Below are 26,892 nucleotides of genomic sequence, written 5' to 3'. Positions count from 1 at the left end.
ATTTGGATGGAGGGGGAAGAAACTCTGAAACAATTTTACTATTCCTTCAATACATACCACCCTACAATCAGATTCAAAATTGACTACTCCCCAGAAAAAGTCAATTTTTTGGACACCATGGTCTCAATCAGTGATGGCTATGTACAAACATCTATATACAAGAAACACACAGACAGATGCAGGTACCTCCACAACTCCAGCTTCCACCCTTCACATACAAAGAGATCCATTATTTAAAGCCAAGCCACAAGATACCACCATATCTGCTTTGACCCAAGGGACAGAGACAGACATCTTGAAATCCTGACTGCATCCTTCGAACAGATAGGCTACAGCCCCAAAATAATCTCCAAAAATATTGCCTCCTCCCTCAAAACACCCAGGGAAAATCTGCTACAATACAAAGAAAAAAAAAGGCACAGACAGAATCCCCCTTATAGTGACATACAACCCAGAGCTGGAAAAATTAAGAAAAATCATAAAAGATCTTCAGCCTCTACTCCAAGAGGATGAATTACTGAAAGAGATATTCCCAGCCCCACCCATGCTGGCCTTCCGACAGCCACCCAACTTAAAACACAAGCTAATCAGAAGTAAACTCCCAACACAGACTGAAAAAGAAGAGAAGGGCACACATCCTTGCAATATATCCAGCTTGTCAGGTTCTCAGGTTCAGAGCCCGCGGGGCCAGGCTCTGGAGCAAACGTGAGCCCTTGGGCTGCTGACGAGGAGCGACAGCAGCAGGCAAAACCCACCAACCAACGCTAGGCAAGCACACCGACACCGGCAGGGACTGCAGGCACCGCCCAGCGAGCCGGAACACACGGACTGGAACACTGGACTGGAATTCCCCGGACCGGAACACTGGACTGGAACACTGGACTGGAATCCCCCGGACTGGAATTCCCCGGACTGGAGGACCCAGGACTGGAATTCCCCGGACTGGAGGACCCAGGACTGGAATTCCCCGGACCGGAACACTGGACTGGAATCCCCCGGACTGGAACACTGGACTGGGACACCGGACTGGGACACTGGACTGGAGCACACCGGACTGGTCCACACAGCTTCACCTGCACTTAGCTACTAAGCCCCCCAGGAGTTGAGCTCCTGGGTTCGAGTAGCCGGCAGGACTTACTGGACGACACAGGGACCAGGACTAGAACAAGCTGTAACTGAAGTGCGCCCAACTCCTAAACTGACCAAAAGTGTTCCTAAGCCCGGCACCAGGGTTGCCAGGTAGAAATTTTTTTTCCAGCCCAATCCGGGCCAGAAACCAGCCCAAAACCCGCCCAAACACAAACCCCGCGTCACCGGCCCCGCCCCCGCCGTCACCGGCCCCGCCTCCCACGTCATCGGGCCCGCCTCCCCGTCATCAGCCCCGCCTCCCACGTCATCGGGCCCGCCTCCCCGTCATCAGCCCCGCCTCCCCGTCATCGGCCCCGCCTCCCACGTCATCGGCCCCGCCTCCCACGTCACTAACCCCGCCTCCCACATCACTAACCCCGCCTCCCACGTCACTAACCCCGCCCAAAAACGTCACTAACCCCGCCCCCCGCGGCCGAAAAAAATCAAAAAGCCGCCCAAAAAGCCGCCCGGAAGCCTAAAAAACCGCCCAAAAAACCGCAACCCGCCGCGGGCAAAAATTTCCCGCGGCGGGGCGCGGAAAACCGCCCAATTGGGCGGTAAAACCGCCCACCTGGCAACACTGCCCGGCACCAACAGAAGAGCTCCTAAGCCCTCCACTAACAGCAGTGCTCCTAACAGAAACTAACAGGCGTGCCCCTACGCCCTACACTAAGAAGTGCAGGGAAGCCACAAACTTCAGCACTGCACTAACAGCAGTGCTACTCACCATAACAAAAGGGAAAGCAGGGGAGCCAAAGGGAAAAACAGGGAAGTCAAACACACAAGTCACAAGTGCACACTGCACTAAACTAACCTGGACCTAAAGCAAGTAGCCAGAAGCAAACGCTGCGAAGGCCCTGAAGGAAAGAACACCACTTCCTTATCAAGGCCCTCCCAGATGATGTCACTCTCCCTAGAGCCAGGCAGAACACACTGAAACCCCGAGAGGCCCAACCCACATCAATGCAGCACCGAGAAGCTCTTGAAGCCAGTACACCCAGGGAGAGGTAGAGCAACTCAGTCCACACCCACAGCTGCAGTGAAGTGAGACAATTAGCCCCATGCTGGCAGCAGCCGGCAGAGACAGAGAGAGAGAGAGAGAGATAGCTCAAACGGAACAGAAGCCAGCTAAAAAGCTGACCCCCAGGCAAAAGGTAAGTTTGAGAGGGGTTCTGACCATGATCATAACACAGCTGCAAGCTATGCCAAAACATTTCACAGGACCCCACAGTCATTCACAAAGGAAAAATATTTAACATAAAGGAATCTTTCACATGCTCATCTTCCAATGTGTTATATATCATTCAGTGTAAAAAATGTAACGAAGGATGCTATATTGGAGAAACAGGCCAGATGCTAAAGACAAGATTTAATTTACATAGACAGACATCACATGAAGAATGCTGGTGCCAGCCTGGTTCCCACCCCTGTGGGGCAGTACTTTACAAAACCAGATCACTGTACCAGTGACTTCATAGTAAGAATCCTGAAAGGTAATTTTAAACCAATACAGGAATGTAAGACCTTTGAAGTCAGAATGATTGAATATTTTGACACCCAACAGACAAGACTTAACAAAGATCTGGGTTTTCTAGCCCATTATAAACCATAAAGTTGTATTGCTATGTTTATTACCCTCCTCTCACCTATCCACCCCCATCCTGTTAGACTATCTCTTAAATACTTTGATGTTCCCATGCATACCTCCCACCCACCCCCACCCTGTTAAACTGTCAATGAAATGTTTGGATGTTTCACTTATATATACTGTCATCTACCACATTTGCTTATTTCCGATCTGACGAAGAAGGGCAACCTTCGAAAGCTAATCAAGAAATGTATTAAGTTATGTCTAATAAAAAAGGTATCATCTTATTGTCTTTTCCATGTTTTATTTTGTTTGATTTCTATTGATTACCTTTAAAAGTGGACTAACACGGCTACCACACTTCTGGCTTATAAAGTGAAACTGACTTTCCGAGAAACTCAAAGGATCCCCTTTCATTTTCTCAAAAGTGTAATTGTTTTTTTCTCCCAGCACCACACTTCTTTAACAGTTTTGGCTGCAGCTACCATTGTTGGTGTTTATTCTAGGCAGGAGATCCAGAAGTGGGAAATGAAGGACCGCTAGACAAGCCACTGGTTCAACAAGTCCAATTTATTCTCAAAAAATAAAGACTCGACACATCAACTGTGTTTCAGCATACATGATGCCTGCTTCTACAGAAAGAATACTCTCACATATATATGGAAATACAAACAATAATGTAAAATGTTGTATACATATATAATGGATTAAAACTAATTGAAGATAAATACATAAGTATATACAAAATAATAAAATAACCAAACATCAAAACAAGTGGTTATGTGCATACATTGATGTTGGTTTAAAACAAATTATAAAAATATGAAGTTAAAAACACATTAAATGCAAAGACTATGGAAAAGAATACCTTATGTATATTATTGGTGTGCAGAAATGGAAAATTAAAATGGAGTTAAGTCCCCTCCGAAGGGACACCACCTTGTAGTGGTGGAGGGGCTTCTGTGTTTCAATGACTCAGAGGGCTATGCTGAAGGGTTACCCATATCAGACAGGCCTCTGAGGAGAAACCAGACAAAGAGTGTCCCAAACTGGGAGAGTGGTAAGATGGCGACCTGTAGTTCGTATGCCCAACGGCCTAGCTGCCCTCTGAAGTTTTGTCTTCTCTATGTAAATTTCCTCTCTGCAATTGCAGTTACCTTAACTGAGAGGAAGGGGACAACCGGCGGTCAGCCGCCGATGGCCAACGTTTTGTCCCCTGAGCAGCAAGTGCGGGACCGCTGCACAATGAACTGCCCACAGATGAAAGGGTTGGCGAGTCCTTTGATTAGCGCCGGCGAAGGAGCGCGAATGCTCTTGGACCTGGAAAAAACAACTCCATCGCTCCCGAATTATTCAACCACCATGTCCAAAAGAGTGGAGGAGTGAGTTAGAGGCATATGCTGAAATGAAGGACGTTTACAGCAGAACCCGAATCGGCAGAACCACTCCTAAACACCTAAGAGAAATCAGCTTGGAGTTTTTGGCTCCCGTGGAGGTTACATTGAATATCATCTGGAAGGCCCTTCAGGACCTAACGGTGGCAGTAAATAATTTTGTTTCAGATATAATCTTATTAGAGAGTTACATGGACAATTTAACTGAACCCTTTGAGAGTGAAAAATTGATATAACAAAAGTTCTACATGAGCAAGAAGTGGTTATGATCTTGAAAATGATAATAGACCAGAAACTCTGAATAATAAAATGACTATTATTATAGATGATTAATATCGAGATTATTGTTTTCCCCAGAGTTCCGAGTATGACTCCTAAAGTTTTCCTCAGAAACATTTCCTCAATTATTACTTTAAAAGGAGTGAAGCCTGTGAAAACTGGGATTACTTTAATCAGTGGGATCTGAATTAGAGACTTAAGTATATGTATTGATAAATAACTTCTGGTTTTTTTTTTAAACAGAAAGAATGTAATCAGATGTATTATTTCTAACTAATATTGGATAATAAGTATGTTTTCAATAAAATGAATTGACTATACACCGTATTGGGCTTGAAGAAGCTAACCAGATGATCAATGTGGAATAATGAATTAGATGAGTAATATCTGGGGATAAACAGGTTAATACCACATTTTTTTTCTGTTTACTGTTTAATTGATCTCCTTGTCTTGTGTCACTCTCCATATTTAGTGGTCTAAGGAAGAGAATAGAATTACCTGATTGAAATAATTCCTATATACTACCTTCTCTGTATTTCTGGCAAGTTGTTTTATTGCTTGTAAAAATTTAAATGGTTATAAATAAAAAAATTTTAAAAAATGGAGTTAAGTAAAAACAAAAAATATTTAAGAGCATGGAAATAATAAAATTGTTGAGAACAGGAAGGAACAAACTGACCTGCTGATTTTGAGATCCAAAAATAAAAGAATGATACAGGATGAGAATCAAGAGTGATGTATTGGTCTTTAAGAAGACCGTGTATATACAAGTACATAAGTAATGCCATACTGGGAAAAGACCAAGGGTCCATCGAGCCCAGCATCTTGTCCACGACAGCGGCCAATCCAGGCCAAGGGCACCTGGCAAGCTTCCCAAACGTACAAACATTCTATACATGTTATTCCTGGAATTTTGGATTTTTCCAAGTCCGTTTAGTAGCGGTTTATGGACTTGTCCTTTAGGAAACCGTCCAACCCCTTTTTAAACTCTGCTAAGCTAACCGCCTTCACCACATTTTCCGGCAATGAATTCCAGAGTTTAATTACACGTTGGGTGAAGAAAAATTTTCTCCGATTTGTTTTAAATTTACTACACTGTAGTTTAATCGCATGCCCCCTAGTATTTTTGGAAAGCGTGAACAGACGCTTCACATCCACCTGTTCCACTCATTATTTTATATACCTCTATCATGTCTCCCCTCAGCCGTCTCTTCTCCAAGCTGAATAGCCCTAGCCTCCTTAGTCTTTCTTCATAGGGAAGTCGTCCCATCCCCGCTATCATTTTAGTCGCCCTTCGCTGCACCTTTTCCAATTCTACTATATCTTTCTTGAGATGTGGCGACCAGTAATGCGTTGTTGCAGTGATAAAGCAATTACGCACTGAAGAAATCTATGAGAGAAAGGGAGATAAGCTGTAAATTATAATAAAATATAAAAAGATGCATTGGAGGAGATTCAAGAGCAGAGTGAAAAGAGAGCTACACCTGTAGTGGAGATCCAGGAGACCGGATATGCCAAATGCTAATAAATATCGTGGTAGGAGAAACACAGACCAGGGTGCACAGGAAGAAAGCTTGCCGATGCGGTGACTAAAGAGTGTTGAAAGGCTGGTAAAGACCTTCAAAAACGCGTAGTGCTGAACTAAGGATTTTCTCATTTTTTTTCTGTCCTGAGAGGTTTTGCAAAAATCACTTCTGCGCCTTGAACCTGTAGATTTACTGCCAGGTTCTCCTGTAATCAGAAGGTTACTAAACCCAAGAGAGTTAAAAATAATTCCTTTTGCTTAGTGTCCACTAATTATCAGCCCCGAGCTTGCACCTGGTACTAAATTTGTATTGATCTTTGAAGGAATTAAAAACCCTTTACCTGCTTACAACTGAGCTGGATCTTCTCTTCTCTTTAAACTTGGTGCCTTCTGTTCCTGAGTCTGCATACAACTGAGTTGTATCTTCTCTTCTCCTTTTAACTTGGTGCCTTCTGTTCCTGAATTACTGTTCATAGCACTCTACAAAAAAAAAAAAAAAAAGCAGCCACTGCGGTTCTTTTTGAGAGCGCTTGTGCTGTGGGAGGATTGTGGGGCTTCAGTGTCTTGGAGGAAATGAGACTGGCTGTTTTCTGATCCTACTGTAGCTAGGCTGTTTTTGAGAGCAGAGTTGCCTCTGTTGATCACAAAATCTATGGCGGCTTTAAACATTTCTTCCCCTGATTCTCAGTCCTCTGGTTCTGCTCCATATATTATGTCAGACACTAAGGGACCCTCCTGTATCTTTCCATATTAATGAGGCTATGCAGGAGCTTATTGCAGCTCAGTGGGAGAACCCCCCCCCCCCCCCCCCAATTTTAACCTCCTGGTGGATCATGCTATGTCCAAATTATATCCCCTTCTACTATCTGATTTAGAGCAGTTTGCTCTGCCTAAGATGAATGCCCTTATTACAGTGGTTAATAAAAGTACCACTATCCCTGTTGAAGATGGCACTGCATTAAAGGATATGCATGACCGCAGGCTTGAGGCTTCCTTGAATCTTGCCTTTCAACTAGCTGCGTTAAATTCTGAGACAGCAATTTCTTCTTCTTTTGTAGCCAGGGCTTCTTTATCGTGGATTCAACAATTGTCCACATTGGACTTCCCTCCAGACTTTCTCCCTACCCTAGAGATGGGGTTGTCCTATTTGTCAGATGCTCTTTATGATATTCACTGAGCATCAGCTAAGGGTATGGCCTTGGCCGTTTTGGTGCAATGCTGGCTAAGGTTGAGGCATTGTGCCACTGTGGCGGCATACAAATCTCGTCTGGTGAAGTTGCCGTTTCAGGGGAAACTACTCTTTGGTGCAGATTTGGAGAAGATGTTAAAGACCTGGGAGATTCTAAGGTCCATCCAGCAGCTACCTGAGTACAAGCTTAAGACATCTACAGGCAGCTAAGTCTCGTTTTTGAGAAGGGCAGAGGTATAGACCGGAGAAGGCTTGTGCTTTCGCTCAAAAACCTCGCTTTTCTCAGACTCAGTCTTCCTTTTAAGGAGGCAAGAAGCTCTTTTCCACTTCCTCAAGAACCTCTCCTTCTTCACCGCCCTCGCAGTGACAGGGTTGAGGTTCACTCCTTGTATGTAAGCTTAGGTGGGAATATTTCCCAAGGAGTGGACCACCATTACTGCAGACTGTCTTCTTTGGGACAAGACAGATGGATTATCGACCTGTGCCCCTCTATGCAGGAGGAATGGGCTGAATGGCCCCCAGTCACCGTAAAGAGGCTAAGGTAGTTAGAACTGCCTAGCTCATTACAGAACTACCACAAGGGGACAGCATGAAAAGATCTGTGAGTGGCTTTGAAAATTCTAGCTTGTAACCATGGAGAATGTTAACAGGGTACAAATTGTATCGCAGTGATAGGATCAAATTGGAAGGGGGAGCTGCACTATATGTTAAAGAGGGAACTGAGTGAAATAAAATAAACATTCCACATGACACAGATAGCAGCGTGGAATCATTATGGATAGAATTTCCATGTGTGAAGGAAGGAGTATTCTTGTAGGGCTGTACTACCGTCCTCCAGGACAGAACAGACATGAAGAAATGCTTACAGAGATTAGGAAAGCTGGCAAATTGAACAACGCTATAATGGTGATTTCAATTACCCCGATATTGACTGGATAAATGTTACATCAGAGAGTGCCAGGAAGACAAATTTTCTAGATGTAATAAACGACTGCTTCTTGCAACTGGTCCAGGAACCGACAACAGGGGGAACCATTTTGGATTTGGTACTTGGTGGCGGTGCAGGGCATATTGCGAGAGGTGGCAGTGTTGGGTCACCTGGGAAACAGTGACCATAACAGGATCAAGTTTGAGCTACTGTCTGGGATGAACCCACAAAGGAAACCTACTGTAGCTGCATTTAATTTTCAAAAGGGCAACTATAATAAAATGAGGAAAATAGTTAAAAAGAAACTAAAAGGATCGACTGCTAAGGTTAGGACACTAAATCATGAGTGGACATTATTCAAAAATACCATCTTGGAAGCCCAGTCTAGATACATTCCACATATTTGCAAATGTGGAAAGAAGAGAAAACGACAGCCAGCATGGTTAAAAGGTGAAATAAGAGGCCATTACAGCCAGAAGATTGTCCTTCAAAGAATGGAAAAAGGACTTGAAGAAAATAAGAAGCAGCATAAGCACTGTCAAGTCAGATGCAAAGCATTAATAAAGAAGGCTAAAAGAAAATATGAAGAGAAGCTTGCCACAGAGTCTAAAACTCACAGTAACAACTTTTTCAGGTACATCAGAAGCAGAAAGCTTGCAAGGGAATCAGTGGGACCGTTAGATCACGAAGGAGCAAAAAGGGCACTCAGGGAGGACAAGGCCATAGTGGAGAAATTAAATGAAATCTTTGGTTCTGCCTTTACGGAAGAAGATGTAAGAGGTTTGCCTGTACTGGAAATGGTTTTCAAGGATGATGATGTGGAGGAACTGAAAGAAATCTCGGTGAATCTGGAAGATGTACTGAGCCAAATTGACAAATTAAAGAGTAGTAAATTGCCTGGACCAGATGGCATATACCCCAGGGTACTGAAAGAACTCAAACATGAAACTGCTGATCTGTTCTTAGTGATCTGTAACCTGTCATTAAAATCCTTTAGTACCTGAAGACTGGAGGGTGGCCAGTGTAATGCCGATAAAAGGGATCCAGGGATGATCTAGGAAATTACAGACTGGTAAGCCTGACTTCAGTGCCAAGCAAAATAGTGGAAGCTATTATAAAGAATAAAATTACAGAACACATAGAAAAATAAGGTTTAATGGGACAGAGTCAGCATGGGTCCAGCCAAGGGAAGTTTTGCCTCACCAATATGCTTCATTTCTTTGAAGGCATGAATAAATATGTGGATAAAGGTGAGCTGGTTGATGTAGTGTATCTAGATTATCAGAAAGGTTTTGATAAAGTTCCTCATGAGAGACTCCTGAGAAAGTTAGAGAGTCATGGGATAGGAGGCAAGGTTCTGATGTGGATTAGGAGTTGGTTAATGGGCAGAAAACAGTGGGAAGGGTTAAATGGTCATCTCTCTCAATGGAGGGTGAACAGTGGAATGCCGCAGGGATCTGTACTGGGACCGGTGCTATTTAATATATTTATAAACTATTTGGAAATCAGAACAACAAGTGAGGTGATTACATTTGCAGATGATACAAAACTATTCAAGGTTGTTAAAACATGTGCAGACTGTGAAATATTGCAAGAAAGGAAATTGGAAGACTGGGCATCCAAATGGCAGATGAAATTTAATGTGGACAAATGCAAGGTGATGCACATTGGAAAGAATTATCCGAATCATACCTGATGCTAGGGTCCACCTTGGGGGTCAGCACTCAAGAAAAAGATCTAGGTGTCGTTGTAGATAGTATGCTGAAATCTTCTTCTCAGTGTGCGGCGGCGGCCAAAAATCAAACAGGATGCTAGGAATTATTAGGAATGGGATGGTGAATAAGACTGAAAATACTATAATGCTTTTGTATTGCTCCATGGTGCTTCCGCACCTTGAGTATTGTGTTCAGTTCTGGTTGCTGTATCTCAAAAAAGATATAGCGGAATTAGAAAAGGTTCAAAGAAGAGCGACCAAAATGATAAAGGGGATGGAACGTCTCTCGTATGAGGAAAGGCTAAAGAGATTAGGGCTCTTCAGCTTGGAAAAGAGACGGATGAGGGGGGGGATATGATTGAGGTCTTCAAAATCCTAAGTGGTGTAGAACGAGTAGAAGTAAATCGATTTTTTTACTTGTTTGAAAAGTACAAACATAGTAGATGACGGCAGAAAAAGAGCTGCACGGTCCATCCAGTCTGTCCAACACTAGGGGACACTCAAAGAAGTTGCATGGAAATACTTTTAAAACAAATAGGAGGAAATGTTTTTTCACTCAACAAATAGTTAAGCTGTGGATCTCTTTGCCGGAGGATGTGTTAAGAGCGGTTAGCGTATCTGGGTTCAAAAAAGGTTTGGCCAAATTCCTGGAGGAAAAGTCCATACTCTGCTATTTAGACAAACATGGGGAAGCAACTGCTTGCCCTGGGATTTGTAGTATGAAATGTTGCCACGATTTAGGTTTCTGCCAGGTATTTCTGAACTGGCTTGGCCACTGTTTGGAAAACAGGATACTGGGCTAGATGGACCATTGGTCTGACCCAGTATAGGTACTCTTATGTTCACCAGCAAGGGATCCAGGTACATCCTTACCTAGATGACTAATTCAGGAGCTTTCTTATCAAGACAGCCTTCGCAGTACACAGACAGTCCTGTCTCTTCTTTCTGTGCTGGGTTGGGTGGCAAATTATAGCAAGAGTCACCTCACCCCCACCCAGATCCTGGAGTTTCTGGGAGTGTACTTCACTACCCAGGCAAGGAAGGATTTCCTGCCTCAGTATCTTCAGCTCAAGCTCAAACAGCAAATTCTCAGGCTTCTCTCTCTTCCCTGCCTGCGGGCGTGGGATTATGCTCAGGTTCTAAGTTCTATGGCGGCAACTTTGGATGTTCTGTCTTGAGCGAAGTTCCACATGCGGCCTCTATAGTCGTCCCTGTTGAGCCAGTGGTATCCAGTCTTGGGGACTTACGACCAGTTGGTGCTATGGACGCCTCAAGCCAGATGGAGTCTGACTTGGTGGCTTCTCTCTGCGCACACTCAGGCGGGGTTGCCCTTACAGACTCCCAGTTGGTGTATTCTCACCTCCGATGCCAGCCTATTCAGTTGGGGAGCCCATTATCTCCACCACTCTGCACAGGGCCACTGGCTTCCTGGTCCATCAACAGATTGGAACTTCGAACTGTCGGGAAAGCTCTACTAGACTTTGCGCCTCTTCATCATGGGAGGCCGGTGCGCATGCTCTAGGACAATGTCACAACCATGTCTTACATCAACAGATGCACTAGTACAACCTTGGCCGTTGGATGATCTCCTTTATGTGTTTCCTCCGAGGCCTCTCATGGGAAGGAAGTTGCACAGGATTGCACGTTATCCCGGGAAGGTCGTTCTTGTAGCTCCTGACTGGCCCAGACATCCTTGATATGTGGACCTCATCTGTCTACAAATTGTTCCTCTGTTGACTTTTCTTCCATAGATGGGCTTACTGCACCACGGTCCAGTATTTATGGAGGATCCCTCCCACTTTTCGTCCCTTACGGCCTGGCTCTTGAGAGGGCATGATTAAGAAAGAAGGGTTAAGCAGATGATGTTATTACTACCTTGCTGCAAGCCTGAAAGTGGTCCACTTCTTCTTCTTATGCTAGAGTGTGGAGAACTTTTGAGAGCTGGTCTGCACAGAATGGTGTTTCTCCATTTTGTGCTTCCTTGTCTCATATGTTATCCTTCCTTCATGAGGGATTCAAAAAAGCTTGGCTTCCAATTCGCTGAAGGTTCAGGTGGCAGCGTTGACGTGTCATTGAGCCAATATACAGAATGCCTCACTGGCTGCTCACCCTGCTAAAGTGCAATTCCTCAAGGGAGTCACTCATCTACGTCCTCCTCTCCACAATATTTGTCCTCAGTAGAGTCTTCAAGTGGTTCTTAAGGCTCTTCAGTTGGCCCCCTTTGAGCCCCTTCATTTGTCAACTATCAAAGATCTTACTGTAAAGGCAGTATTTCTAATTGCCAATTCGTTGGCGCAGAGAGTATCAGAACTCTAAGATCTCTCTTGAAGGGATCCTTTTCTCCGCTTTTATTTATTTATTTGCTGCACTTGTATCCCATATTTTCCCACCCATTTGCAGGCTCAATGTGGCTTACAAAATGTTACAACGACATTCACAAAATGAAAATGGAGAAAAAACCTATTTGATTCCCACACAAATTCACCCATTTCCTTAAGGTGCTCATTTCTGTCAATTCCCTGCTTAAACTGGAAAAAATCCCAGCAAGGCTTGTTCAAGTCAAGTAAAGCCTCTTAACAGAACATGTGATGATGCAAGGTCAAACAAGCTAACCAGTTTTGCTTTTCTGAGTGTAGCACACCCCCTCTGCCAGGACTTTTTTCTTGGATCTGAACTGGGCCACAAAAGAGTAGCAAAGCATATGACTCTTGAAATGGCATTAAAGCATAAGAGTAAACAGCTTTATGACTCGGGAGTTTCCATACAGACAGTTCTGTCCTTTTTACCGAAGATTGTATCTGCTTTTCATGTCAATTAGACTGTGTTTAGATCTCCATGGAAAAAGAAGGAAGATTATGCAGAATATGCTTCCCTGAGACTGTTGAATGTGAAGTGCATCCTTATGCGCTATCTTACCGCTACCAACGATTTCAGGCAGTCTGATCATCTTTCTGTCCTCTTTGTGAAACCAACGAAGGGTTTGTTGGCCTTTAAAGCTTCAGTGGCTCGATGGCTTAAGGAGGCTATTTCTTCGGCTTACATTCTGAGGGGTAGATCTGCTGTCATGAATGTCATGGCTCATTCTACCAGGTCTTTGACGACTTCTTTGGCACAGACTAGGTCAATTTTGTTGGCAGAAATCTGTCATAAGTACATAAGTAATGCCACACTGGGAAAAGACCAAGGGTCCATCGAGCCCAGCATCCTGTCCACGACAGCGGCCAATCCAGGCCAAGGGCACCTGGCAAGCTTCCCAAACGTGCAAACGTTCTATACATGTTATTCCTGGAATTGTGGATTTTTCCCAAGTCCATTTAGTAGTGGTTTATGGACTTGTCCTTTAGGAAACTGTCTAACCCCTTTTTAAACTCTGCCAAGCTAACCGCCTTCACCACGTTCTCCAGCAACGAATTCCAGAGTTTATGTGTTGTGTGAAGAAAAATTTGCTCCGATTTGATTTAAATTTACTACACTGTAGTTTCATCGCATGCCCCCTAGTCCTAGTATTTTTGGAAAGCGTGAACAGACGCTTCACAGCCACCTGTTCCACTCCACTCATTATTTTATATACCTCTATCATGTCCCCCCTCAGCCGTCTCTTCTCCAAGCTGAAAAGCCCTAGCCTCCTTAGTCTTTCTTCATAGGGAAGTCGTCCCATCCCCGCTATCATTTTAATCGCCCTTCGTTGCAACTTTTCCAATTCTGCTATATCTTTCTTGAGATGTGGCGACCAGAATTGAACACAATACTCAAGGTGCGGTCGCACCATGGGGCAACATAACGGCATTATAACATCCTCACTCCTGTTTTCCATACCTTTCCTAATAATACCCAACATTCTATTTGCTTTCCTAGCCACAGCAGCACACTGAGTAGAAGGTTTCAGCGTATTATCGACGACGACACCCAGATCCCTTTCTTGGTCCGTAACTCCTAATGTGGAACCTTGCATGACGTAGCTATAATTCGGGTTCTTTTTCCCCACATGCATCACCTTGCACTTGCTCGTCACGTTTACAAAGCTGGAACTGGGATTGTGAGCCCTTGGGCCACTGCCGAGGAGCGGCAGTGGCAGGCAAAACCACCCCACTCTAGAGACAGGGCAGATCTCTGACAGTTAGGCTTCACCTGCACCTGGCCGCTTTTCACCAGAGGTTGAGCTCCTGGCTTCAGGTGGCCGGCAGGACTTACTGGACAGGGCAGGACTGGATAACAGCTAGGCAGCACAGGGACTGAGGGTCAGAGGGAATAGGAATAAACAGGAACAGCAAGGCAGGGAAAGGATAGGCTAAAGGACAGGACTGAAAGCTGCGAGCAGCCACTGAAACAGGGAACAAACACAGCTAGACAGGAGACCGAACTGAAAGCTGCAAGCAGCCACTGAAGCAGGGAACAAACACAGATAAACCCAGAACTAGACAGACATACAAACAAGACTGGGAAACAAGCAATACAGTAAACAAGCAATACCCTAAACTAAACATAGACTAACTAGAACAGGCAAGACTTCAGGCAAGAACAAGAGCAAGGAAACAAACTCAGGCTGAAGTGCAACAAGCACCAACATACACAATGCAAAGGCCAAGCAGAGAGTTTCCAAATGGCTAATAAGCCCACCAGCAGTTGAGATTCAGCTGCAACAATCACCAGGCAGCTACGAGTGCTGATCAGGGACAAACAAGAGTAAGTCTGGCAGTCTGGAAGATCCGGACTGAAGTTTAGAACGGGTAGGAACAGCAAGACAGTCTATGGCAGTTCATAGCAGCCACCGGTTCTGGCCACCAGAGAGCGAGGTGAGCACAGACATAACACTCACATTAAACACACATTAAATATCATCTGCCATTTAGCCGCCCAGTCTCCCAGTCTTATAAGGTCCTTTTGTAATTTTTCACAATCCTGTCGCGAGTTTACGACTTTGAATAACTTTAATTTGTGTCATCAGCAAATTTAATTACCTCGCTAGTTACTCCCATCTCTAAATCATTTATAAATATATTAAAAAGCAGCGGTCCTAGCACAGACCCCTGAGGAACCCCACTAACTACCCTTCTCCATTGTGAATACTGCCCATTTAACCCCACTCTCTGTTTCCTATCCTTCAACCAGTTTTTAATCCACAATAGGACTTTTCCTCCTATCCCATGACCCTCCAATTTTCTCTGTAGCTTTTCAAGAGGTACCTTGTCAAATGCCTTTTGAAAATCCAGATACACAATATCAACCGGCTCCCCTTTGTCCACATGTTTGTTTACTCCTTCAAAGAATTGAAGTAAATTGGTCAGGCAAGATTTCCCCACACAAAAGCCATGCTGACTTGGTCTCAGTAATCCATGTCCTTGGATGTGCTCCGTAATTTTGTTTTTAATAATAGCCTCTACCATTTTCCCCGGCACCGACGTCAGACTCACCGGTCTATAATTTCCCGGATCTCCCCTGGAACCTTTTTTCAAAATGGGCGTTACATTGGCCACTCTCCAATCTTCCAGTACCATGCTTGATTTTAAGGATAAATTGCATATCACTAGCAGTAGCTCCGCAAGCTCATTTTTCAGTTCTATCAGTACTCTAGGATGGTTACCATCCGGTCCAGGAGATTTGCTACTCTTCAGTTTGCTGAACTGCCCCATTATGTCCTCCAGGTTTACTGTGAAGTCAGTAAGTTTCTCCGACTCGTCCGCTTGAAATATCATTTCTGACACCGGTATCCCACCCAAATCTTCCTCGGTGAAGACCGAAGCAAAGAATTCATTCAATCTCTCCGCTACATCTTTGTCTTCCTTGATCGCCCCTTTTACCCCTCGGTCATCCAGTGGCCCAACTGATTCTTTTGCCGGCTTCCTGCTTTTAATATACTGAACATTTTTTTTACTATGTTTTTTTTGCCTCTAATGCTATCTTTTTTTCGTAATCCCTCTTGGCCTTCTTTATCTGCGCCTTGCATTTGCTTTGACACTCCTTATGCTGCTTCTTGTTATTTTCAGACAGTTCCTTCTTCCATTTTCTGAAGGCGTTTCTTTTAGCCCTAATAGCTTCCTTCACCTCACTTTTCAACCAGGCTGGCTGTCTTTTGGAGTTCCGTCTTTCTTTTCTAATTAGTGGAATATGTTTGGCCTGGGCCTCCAGGATGGTATTTTTGAACAGCGTCCATGCCTGTTGTACAGTTTTTACCCTCTCAGTTGTCCCCCTAAGTTTTTTTTCCATCGTTCTTCTCATTTTATCATAGTCTCCTTTTTTAAAGTTAAACGCTAACGTATTTGACTTCTTGCGTATAGTTACTTCAAGGTTGATATTAAAACTGATCATATTAACACTGTTATCAAGCGGCCCCAGTACCATAACATCCCTCACCAGATCATGCTCTCCACTAAGGACCAAGTCTAGAATTTTTCCTTCTCTCGTCGGCTCCTGCACCAGCTGCTCCATAAAGCTGTCCTTGATTTCATCAAGGAATTGTACCTCTCTAGCGTGTCCCAATGTTACATTTACCCAGTCTATATTTGGATAATTGAAGTCACCCATTATTATCACATTGCCAATTTTGTTTGCGTCTCTGATTTCTTTTATCATTTCTGCGTCTACCTGTCGGTCAGCACGTGGTCTTCTTTTCATTCCTTTGTTAAGCATTACTGTTTGGATGTGTCTGCTCATGCTGATGCTTCCTTCGGGGCCATGGTTCTCGCTGCATGGATATCACAGTCCCTACCCTCTTAAAGATTGCTTTTGTACATCCCATTTGTTTGGACTGATCCTTGGGATGTAATGGAAAGAAATATTAGTTAAATTACCCGATAAGTTTCTTTCCTTTAGTCCCAACGTATCAGTCCAGAGCCCGCCCTTCTGTGATGGTTTCTGCTTTTCCGGGTTCTATGTAATTTCAGGTATTTGTATTGTTCTGGATCTGTTATTTCTGAGGCACGAGTTTTGCTCTTTATTTCATAGTTCTTTTTCTATCTGAAGGCTCGAGTTTTTTCCTCTATAAGTCCCTCTCTTTCACTGCTTTGTTATCAAATACTGGCTTGGTTGCTAAGCACAGGAGCTTATGAGGCACAATTCATTAAAGTTCTCTATCCAGCTGCTGGAGGATAATCACAACCCATTTGTCTAGACTTAGCCTTTAGGGCTAAAGGAAAGAAAATGATCAGATAACTAACTTTTCCATCTTTATTATTAGAGGCTTCTTTTATAGGCCATCTTCACACATTTCTTTGTGTTTCTATGATCACAAAATCTCTTAATCAGACCTGCCGACTGTAATTTATATTCTTCCATTGTCAAACAAATACAACGGAACCGTAGGAATAGAGAAAAAGGCAAATTTTGTTTCAATGATTCATGGTGAAAACTCATAACATAGTATTCTTGGCTGTAGCTTTTCTAAAAACTGAACTGGAGAATTTCCCTTTCTTTAAAAATATCTTAACATCCAAAAAAAGATATTTCAAAGAAATCACATAGTAAATTGTATTCTCTTATGACAAGAATTTAACCAATCAACAAATTCCAATTAACTTTTGTTTAGATCTGTTCCATGATTAGAATAAACCTTACCCAAAACATATTTTTTCAGCAGCAAGATGATTGTATCCATCCAAGACTCAAATGCCGCTATAAACAAGGGGGCCATGGTAACTGAACTCTGGGATTCATTGCCAAAGAATTTGGCAAAAGCAGTTAGCTTAGCAGGGTACAACCCACCCCCACTTCGGTTTCATTTTTTCTCCAGTAGTGATCAGACCCATTAGCTGAGTAGTCCCAGTTGGGTGGCTGCAAGATACTTCTGTCCAAGGAGAAAACAGAGTTGTGTGGATGATTTCCTAAAAGAAAAGTCCATAAGCCATTATGAAGATGGACTTGGGAAAATCCACTGCTTATTTGTAGGATAAACCAAGACACCAAAGGGCAATGATGAGTTCCACACAAACACACAAAACCAAAACAGTGGAAAAAACCAACCAAAATGTCCAGGATGACCAAAGTTTATTCTTAAAAAAAAAAAAATGCTGATTAAAATAACCCAACATGGGCCGTGTTTCAACAAACACAGTCTTCCATCAGGGGGATCTTTCAAATCAGCAAACAGTATGTAGTCATATTGGAAATGCCAGTACATCAGTCTTCTGCAGGTGTATCTCCATAGGAATGCAGGGGGAGCGGGCAGCACTTGCTTCGGAGCCTTGAATAGTTTAATTTCCCCCCTCCCTCTTTTGTTTTTAAAGGGAAGGATATCCTGGACATGTTGGTTGGCTTTTTCCACTATTTCTAGGAAAAGCAACATAAAATTCTGTTTTACTGTTCTGGGATCTTGCCAGATACTTGTGACCTGGATTGGCCACTGTTGGAAAAAGGATACTGGACTTGATGAACCTAAGGTCTGTCCCAGTGTGGCAACGCTTATGTTCTTATGTAAGAAGGAAGTCTGTGTCTCAGCTGTGTTCTGTCATCAGGCATTTCGTTACCAATAAAATTTACTGCAGATTTGTCAGAGCCCAGATTACCCACTGGGAAAAGAGGACTCCCACTGTTCTTGAATGAAACCACCAGCACTTTTTTGGACATCTTGCTGATATCCAAATTCCTCAAAGGTGGAAAGAGAACTAATTGTGTACGGCTCAACAACTAACTGTATCAATTCCTTGTTATCACTCACTGCTGATGACATCTGCTGCTGTATAGCTGGAGAATAAATGTAATCTGTTGGAACACTCCAAAGTTCTCCGGAGAAGGGATGAAAGTGATTGTGTATACATTTTTGGTTGCTCTGCATATATGCTGTCTCTGCCTTAATTGTCCCTAACTGTTGAAATCTGCCCGTCTTTGAAGTAAACTAATATTGTGGTTCAGAGCATATCGATCGTGTGGTCTGCATTTATTTAAGAACTGTGTGACTATGAACATGTAGAGCACAGCCTTATTTGGCCTCCTGGGGACTATTCTCCAGTCCCAGCCTACACCCTAAACAAAATATTGTGTACCCTGCCAGCAGTCATGTTCCAGAGCACACTGAGCGGTGCTTTAAAATAGTAATGTAACACACTTACAGTTTTGGTGATCTCTCTCTCTTTTGCTCAAGGGACAGAGATCTGAGTCTCGAGGCTGTAACAAGTATCTGGAACTGCTGCCATCCAGAGAACTGCTTCTAATTTTTTCTCCCTCCTCAACATCAGGATGTTGTTGGACACCAATAGCAAGTGAATTAGGTCCCTGTATTTTGCACAGTTGGAATTACAAGGTGGAAATAACTTATCCCTTAGTCATCTTCAGTCTTTCTTGCTTGGCTTCTAAAACCTCTTTAGCTTTGAGGGTGCTCACTGGGCTACCAGGGCACATCTAACTGTAAATGCTGAGATTAGCTGGCTAGGGCATCAGGCACATAAGTGTTGCTATGGGGAGGGAGGGAGGGGAGGTAGATCCCCCCCCCCCCAAAAAAAAGTCTTAGTTCCCCCCCCCTCCTTTCCCACCCCAATGAAAGGCTACCAACCAACCACCTTCCTCCTCCCCATCCCTCGGGTCCAGTCTCTCTCCCCTCAGCCATGAATTTGCGGCAGTTACTGGCAGCGATTAGATCAGGCCAGCCCAGAGGTCCATCCCTCCATTACAATTTCCTTTTGCAATGTGAGTGGAACACAGCAGAGGGAAAGCTTCAGGGCAGCTAGAGGAAGGCCCAATTTAATCACTGCTAGCAGTCGTCACAAGTGTTTAAATTTGCAGCTGAAGGGAGAGAGACTGGACCCAAGGGGTGAGGAAGAAGGTGGTAGTGAAAGTGATCTGGGAAATTACAGACCGGTAAGCCTAATGTCAGTGCCAGGCAAAATAGTGCAAACTATTATAAAGAATAAAATTACGGAACACATAAGTAAACATGGTTTAATGGGACAGAGTCAGCATGGATTCAGCCACGGGAAGTCTTGCCTCACCAATTTGCTTCATTTCTTTGAAGGCGTGAATAAACCTTTTGATAAAGGTGAGTTGGTTGTATCTAGATTTTCAGCTTTTGACAAAGTTCCTCATGAGAGGCTCCTGAGAAAATTAAAAAGTCATGGGATAGGAGGCAATGTCCTTCGGTGGATTAGGAATTAGCTATTTGACAGAAAATAGAAGGTAAGGTTAAATGACCATTTTTCTCAGTAGAAGAGGATGATTACTGGAGTGCCGCAGGGAACTGTTCTGGGATCGGTGCTATTTAACATATTTATAAATGATCTGGAAATCAGAATGACAATGAAGTGATTAAATATGCAGATGACACAAAACTATTCAAAGTTGTTAAAACACATGCGGACTGTGAAAAATTGCAGAAAGACCTTAGGAAATTGGAAAACTGGGGAGCCAATGTAAACAAATGGAAAGTGAAGAATAATCTGAATCATAGTTACCTGATGCTAGGGTCCACCTTGGGGGTCATCAACCAAGAAAAGATCTAGGTGTCGTTGTAAATAATACACTGAAATCTTCTGCCTAGTGTGTGGCAGCGGCTGTGACCAAAAAGTAAACAGGATGCTAGGAATTATTAGGAAGTGGATGGTAAATAAGACCCAGAATACTATCCAGCTTATAATCGAAAGTAATCGCCGGCTATTTCCGATACAAATCGGGATATGGCCGGCGATTTCGCAAAAGCGGCGAAAAGCATATAATCGAAAGCTACATTTGTGATAGCTTCGCCGCTTTCCCTTCGCCGCGCCGGCGAAAGTTCAAAGGGGCGTGTTGGCGGCGAAGCGAAGGCGGGACATGGGCAGGCTTGGGCGTGGCTACCAGATGGCCGGCTTTCGCGGATAATGGAAAAATAAATCCCGGCGATAAGCAGTATTTCGCCGGGTTTATTTGGTCCTTTTATTTTCACGACCAAGCCTCAAAAAGGTGCCCCAACTGACCAGATGACCACCGGAGAGAATGGGGGATGACCTCCCCTTACTCCCCCAGTGGTCACCAACCCCCTCCCACACTAAAATTATTAAAATACAAACCTTTTTTGCCAGCCTGTATGCCAGCCTCAAATGGCATACCCAGCATCCTGACAGCAGTATGCAGGTCCCTGGAACAGTTGTTGTTGGTTGCAGTGGACTGCAGAAAGGCAGAGCCAGGCCCATCCCCCCCCCCCCCCCCCCCCCCCACCTGTTCCACTTGTGGTGGGTACTGTTGAGCCCTCCCAAACCCCACTGTACCCACATGTAGGTGCCCCCCTTCAGCCCTTAGGGCTAGGGTAATGGTGCACACTTGTAAGCAGTGGGTTTTGGAGGGGATTTAGGGGACTCAGCACACAAGGGAAGGGTGCTATGCACCTGGAAGCTAATTTGGTTGTTTATAAAAGATGTTTGAAGTGCCCCCTAGGGTGCCCGGTTGGTGTCCTGGCATGTGAGGGGGACCATTGCACTACAAATGCTGACTCCTCCCACAGCCAAATGCCTTGGATTTCGCCGGGTTTGAGATCGCCAGCAGTTTTTTCCATTATCGCGGAAAAACAAGAGTGGCGATCTCAAACCCGGCGAAAGGCCCACACCGTATTATCGACAAAAAAGATGGCCGGCCATCTTTTTTGAAAATACGGTTCCGGCCGGCTGTTGCGCCACCGCCAAAATAGATCGCCGGCGAAGTTCGATTATTCCCCTCTAACACACCTCTGTATTGCTCCATGGTGCGACCTCACCTTCAGTGTTGCATTCAGTTCTAGTCGACATATCTCAAAAAAGATATAGCGGAATTAGAAATGTTTCAAAGAACAATCAAAATGATAAAGGAAATGGAACTCCTTTCAAATGAATAAAGGCTAAAGAGATTAGGGCTCTTCAGCTTAGAAAAGAGACAGCTGAGGGGAGATATGATTGAGGTGTACAAAACATAGTAACATAACATAGTAGATGACGGCAGAAAAAGACCTGCACAGTCCATCCAGTCTGCCCAACAAGATAACTCATATGTGCTACTTTTTGTGTATGCCCTACTTTGATTTGTACCTGTGTCCTGAGTGGTATAGAATAAGTAGAAGTGAATTGATTTTTTACTCTTTCAAAAATGACAAAGACTAGGGGGCACTCATTAAAGTTACATGGAACTACTATAAAAACAAATAGGAGGAAATATTTTTTCACTCTGAATAGTTAAGCTCTGGAATTTGTTGCCCAAGGATGTGGTAACAGCTTTTAGCATATCTGGGTTTAAGAAAAGTTTGCCACATAAATGTGTTTTCCTTTTTCTCTCTATTCCATTCCCCAGCCCACGTTCTGGGTAGCAAGACTTCTTAAACATGGATACAGTCTCCCCACACTGTCTTATGACTGTTCCCAGACACTCTAGTACAATGCAAGATTTCAACCCTTTCCCACTGTTTGCTTAGCAATATTATTGCATGGACATTATTGCTCCTTAAGAAGTCTTCATACAGTATAGATACAGGAGATGTACCGCAGGATCTTCTGCTCCAAAGTTGGGAGTATACATGCTCCTGACATGTCAACTTGTAAAGCATATTGGGATCCTATTGAATGAGTGTCAAATTTCTTCATTTCTCAATAACACTATAACCTTCTCTACACCTGGGGGAATCCTGCCCCACAATGTGATGTGTGGAAGATGAATTATGTTAAATCCTGCAACTATGTTTCTTCCCCACAGTATGCTCCACCTGCACCCCAGTACAGTGCTGAAGTCTACTATTTGCTTCATGCTGCTTTCTACGTTTCAGTTGGGCAATGCCTTTATGCTGGTGGTGTTCTCATAATGGTCCCCAAGAAGCAAATACACTAAGTAGCTAATTCACTGACAGTCGCATGGAGGCAGCTACGGAAGCAATGAGGGGAAGAGAAGTGTTACTGGCAAACAGGAGAGCACATCTGAGCATGGAGCAAGGTCCAGACTTCAGAATGAGTGACATAAGTGGATGAAAGAGTAGCAAATGTGAGCTGAGGGTTTAGAATTTATGAACACTGTATAGCAAATTCCTCCAGGAGTAGAAAGTCTGATGCTGTAGCTATAGTTTAAGGTAAAAAGGCCATCTCCCATTCTTAAACTGGATCAGTCACTGCCCAACCACACAGGCATCCCAAGGATTCACTCTTACTAGACAAATTAGTCCCAGCAAAAACAGGAGACTGATGCCACTTTCATTGTTGTTGGCTTTTTAATTTGAATATAAATGCACACCTTTCTTTTAATATAAATCCATATTAAAAATGACAATGCTTCTTTGGGGCTGCTGCACATTAGTCTCTCCTCTTTTCCTGCTACAGTGTCTGTGATGGAGTGTTGAACGCAGCTAACTCTTACTTTGATGTCTCACTGGTAGATACGTCGGGGCTCAGTCAGTACAACTCCTCCCTCCATCATGGCATTCCGGAATCGCTGTACCTGCAAGTCCAACTCATCGTTAAAAAATACACACACATTAAACAATCCTGTTTTAAGCAAGCACAGAATCTGGCTCCCTATGCAGTCCACTGACTGAACAAACACTGTCCTGTTACTTCCTCCATCTCTACTCTCTAAATCAATCACAGATCACAAATGGGTGACCAGTGATGAGTGCTGGTGGTAAAATTAGAACGTATCCTTCACTATAGCCTCACCATTAAACACAGCAGGTGCCTGTTTGCATGGGATATTTGACTCAGCCATTTCCAAAGTTTCTTAATTTTGTAGACAATGAGCTATACAGCTGGATCCTTTCCTCTCATGTAATTAAGGGACTAGTGGGCCTGCAGAGGATTTAGTTGAAGCAAAACACACAAGTAGCTAGAACAAGACATTTTCTGGGCATTAATCTTATTTTCAATCAGGCAGGAACAATTAGTAAACGTTTGAAGTTTAGGAAGTTCTTGATTCTAAGGTTATTAATTTTATCTCCCTGATAGCATTGGATGTTGCCTCATTTGTTTTTTGTTATTTTTTCTGTATTGTAGACTACTTGATATTGTTTCAGATAAAAAGATATATAAATTATACTACTAATAATGTCCAAATGCACTGTTCACAAGTGGATCAAGTCGCACCTTCTTAGAAAGGATCATCTCTCTGTTCATCATAGCCTCAAGAGTATACTGCAGTATTTAGGATGAGTGAAATGAAGGCGAAACATACTGCAGTGGGACTCTCAAGGAGACAGTAACCGACTACAAGCCATTACCTGGCAATATTCGTGTTTGTTAAAAATGAATAAACAAGCAAAAGCCTTGGTAATGGTACAACTTCAAAGCATAATTCTTTAGAACTGAAACTGCATGCAGTATCAAAAGATCCCAGTACAGAGCTGCCTCAGCTCCATCTCTGAGGTACACAAGATGTGGAACAGTATAACAGAGAGAGCGCAAACCAATACTTTACTACTTTATGATTCAGGGTAGGCTTTATGACTTACTGTAGTGGTCTTCAACACGCAGCCTCATAACATAGTTGCAAATTTACATCTGCTCACCAGAAGGATGAAGCACAAAAGTACATACAAGTACATAAGTGTTGCTATACTGGTACAGACCGAAGGTCCATCAAGCCCATTATCCTGTTTCCAACAGTGGCCAATCCAGGTCACAAGTACCTGGCAGGATCCCAAAACAGTATTTTATGCTGCTTATAAGCAGTGGATTTTCCCAAGTCCATTTTAATAATGGCTTATGGAATTTTCTTTTGGGAAGCCATCCAAACCTTTTTAAAATCCCGGTAACTGCTTTTACCACATTCTCTGGCAACGAATTCAAGTTTAAATTACACGTTGAGTGAAGAAATATTTTTTCCAGATTCATTTTAAATTTAGCACTTTGTAAATTCACTGCATGCCCCCTAGTCCTAGTATTTTTGGAAAGAGTAAACAAGCGATTCACATCTACCCATTCCACTCCACCCATTATTTTATAGACCTCTATTATATCTCCCCTCAGCCATCTTTTCTCCAAGCTGAAGAGCCCTAGCTGTTTTTGCCTTTCCTCAAAGGGAAGTCATCCCATCCCCTTTATCATTTTTGTTGCCCTTCTCTGTACCTTTTCTAATTCCACAATATCTTTTTTGAGATATGGTGACCAGAATTGCAAACAGTATCCAAGGTGCGGTCACACCATGGAGCGATACAAAGGCATAACATTCTCATTTTTATTTTCCATTCCTTTCCTAATAATACCTAACATTCTATTTGCTTTCTTTTCCGCCGCAGCACACTGAGCAGAGGGTTTCAAAGTATCATCAACAATGACTTCTAGATCCTTTTTCTGGTTGGTGACTCCTAATGCGGAACTTTGCATCACATAGCTATAGTTCAGGTTCCTCTTTCCCACATGCATCACTTTGCACTTGCTCATAATAAACATCTGCCATTTGGATGCCCAGTCTCCCAGTCTCATAAGGTCCTCTTGTAATTTTTCACAAAACTCTTGCGATTTAGCAACTTTGAATAGCTTTGTGTCATCAGAAAATTTAAATACCTCACTAGTTGCTCCCATCTCTAGGTAATTTATAAATATGTTAAAAAGCAGCGGTTCCAGCACAGACCCCTGGGGAACTCTGCTATCTACCCTTCTCCATTGAGAATATTGACCATTTAGTACATAAGTACATAAGTAATGCCACACTGGGAAAAGACCAAGGGTCCATCGAGCCCAGCATCCTGTCTACAACAGCGGCCAATCCAGGCCAAGGGCACCTGGCAAGCTTCCCAAACGTACAAACATTCTATACATGTTATTCCTGGAATTGTGGATTTTTCCCAAGTCCATTTAGTAGTGGTTTATGGACTTGTCCTTTAGGAAACCGTCTAACCCCTTTTTAAACTCTGCCAAGCTAACCGCCTTCACCACGTTCTCCGGCAACGAATTCCAGAGTTTAATTACACGTTGGGTGAAGAAAAATTTGCTCCGATTTGTTTTAAATTTACTACACTGTAGTTTCATCGCATGCCCCCTAGTCCTAGTATTTTTGGAACGCGTGAACAGACGCTTTACATCCACCTGTTCCACTCCACTCATTATTTTATATGCCTCTATCATGTCTCCCGTCAGCCGTCTCTTCTCCAAACTGAAAAGCCCTAGCCTCCTTAGTCTTTCTTCATAGCGACGTCGTCCCATCCCCGCTATCATTTAACCCTATTCTCTATCCTTTAACCATTTTTAATAAACAATAGAACACTACCTCCTATCCCATGACTTTCCAATTTCCTCTGGAGTCTTTCATGAGATACTTTATCCGGAAGATAGAGGGAAGGCCCCGCGAAGCTCCGTTGGGTCACATGCGTTATGCATGGTCATTTTTACACGCATACACATCAATATAAAGCACATGCAACCCAGCGGAGCTTTGTGGACCCTTCCCTTTATCTATCTCTGGTTGGTGCTGCATCATTCTGGTGAGCAAATTTGATGTTTATTTTTCAACCATTCATTGCTGACGGAGGTTGCTGTGGAGCAACATGAGGAAAAAGGTAGTAGAAGGAGACGGTAGCAAGTCATGCTCCTTTTTTCCACAGTGCTTCTTGTCTGTAATGAGGGTGGTAAGGGGACAGCTCCTTTCTGTACTTACTGCCGCAAAAGTGTGACAGGCAGGTCACAGAGGGTACACTCTGGAGTCCTGTCACACACATGCTCCGAGGGCAGCAGTGAGTTAAGGATGCTCTGCTATTTTGCACTATCCATTTTTACTGACTGAGATTTGGGCTGAAAAAAAAAAATGTAGTACAACTAAAGTATTTTTCTCCTATACATCTGGTTGTGGTTGATATTTATATGGCTTGAATGATATTTCAATACTGTTTTAAATCAACCTGCTCTAGACTGCGTATCTATATTACAGGAGGTTCGGCATTAACACAAGCCATTTGCAACTGTGAAAAAGCCAAAAAAATGCTGCTTGCAGAATCAAAATTAGTGCTTACAGTACAGTCTCAATTATCCAACCCTCGCTAATCCGATCATCCGGCATACCCAACAGACCACCGGGTGATGTTATCACATTACTGTTAAGAAGTGCATGGCTTTTCTTCCTGCTTTCTGACTTCACATGCTGAAAGGAAGCCATGTTTGATACGAGAACATGCTTCTCTGCAAGGGAACTATGCTTTTACAGCATGGCAGCAGTTTTTGGACCTGGGACCCCACTTTTGCAATGAGGGAATGAAGTTTTGAGCTCAGACCTTGCTTTTCCTGCTAGGGAACCATTTTCAATCTCAGGCATGC

General features: G+C 43.4%; 1 protein-coding gene across 2 annotated transcripts in view; it reads right to left on the bottom strand.

Annotated features, from left to right (window-relative positions):
- Positions 1-22,839: 22,839 nt before the first annotated feature.
- MRPL18 (mitochondrial ribosomal protein L18) overlaps positions 22,840-26,892 on the bottom strand; it is a 30,068-nt gene continuing 26,015 nt past the window's right edge. For both annotated transcript variants that reach the window (XM_030190334.1, XM_030190335.1), the window contains exon 4: positions 22,840-23,089. In XM_030190334.1, coding sequence (XP_030046194.1) covers positions 23,018-23,089 — 72 coding nt within the window. In that variant the 3' untranslated portion in view covers positions 22,840-23,017. The remainder of the gene's footprint in view (positions 23,090-26,892) is intronic.

This window comes from Microcaecilia unicolor, chromosome 1, assembly GCF_901765095.1.
Source record: "Microcaecilia unicolor chromosome 1, aMicUni1.1, whole genome shotgun sequence".
NCBI classification, from domain to species: Eukaryota; Metazoa; Chordata; class Amphibia; order Gymnophiona; family Siphonopidae; genus Microcaecilia; species Microcaecilia unicolor.
Note: the sequence above shows the minus strand (reverse complement) of the source record. Positions and strands in the feature narration are given on the sequence as shown.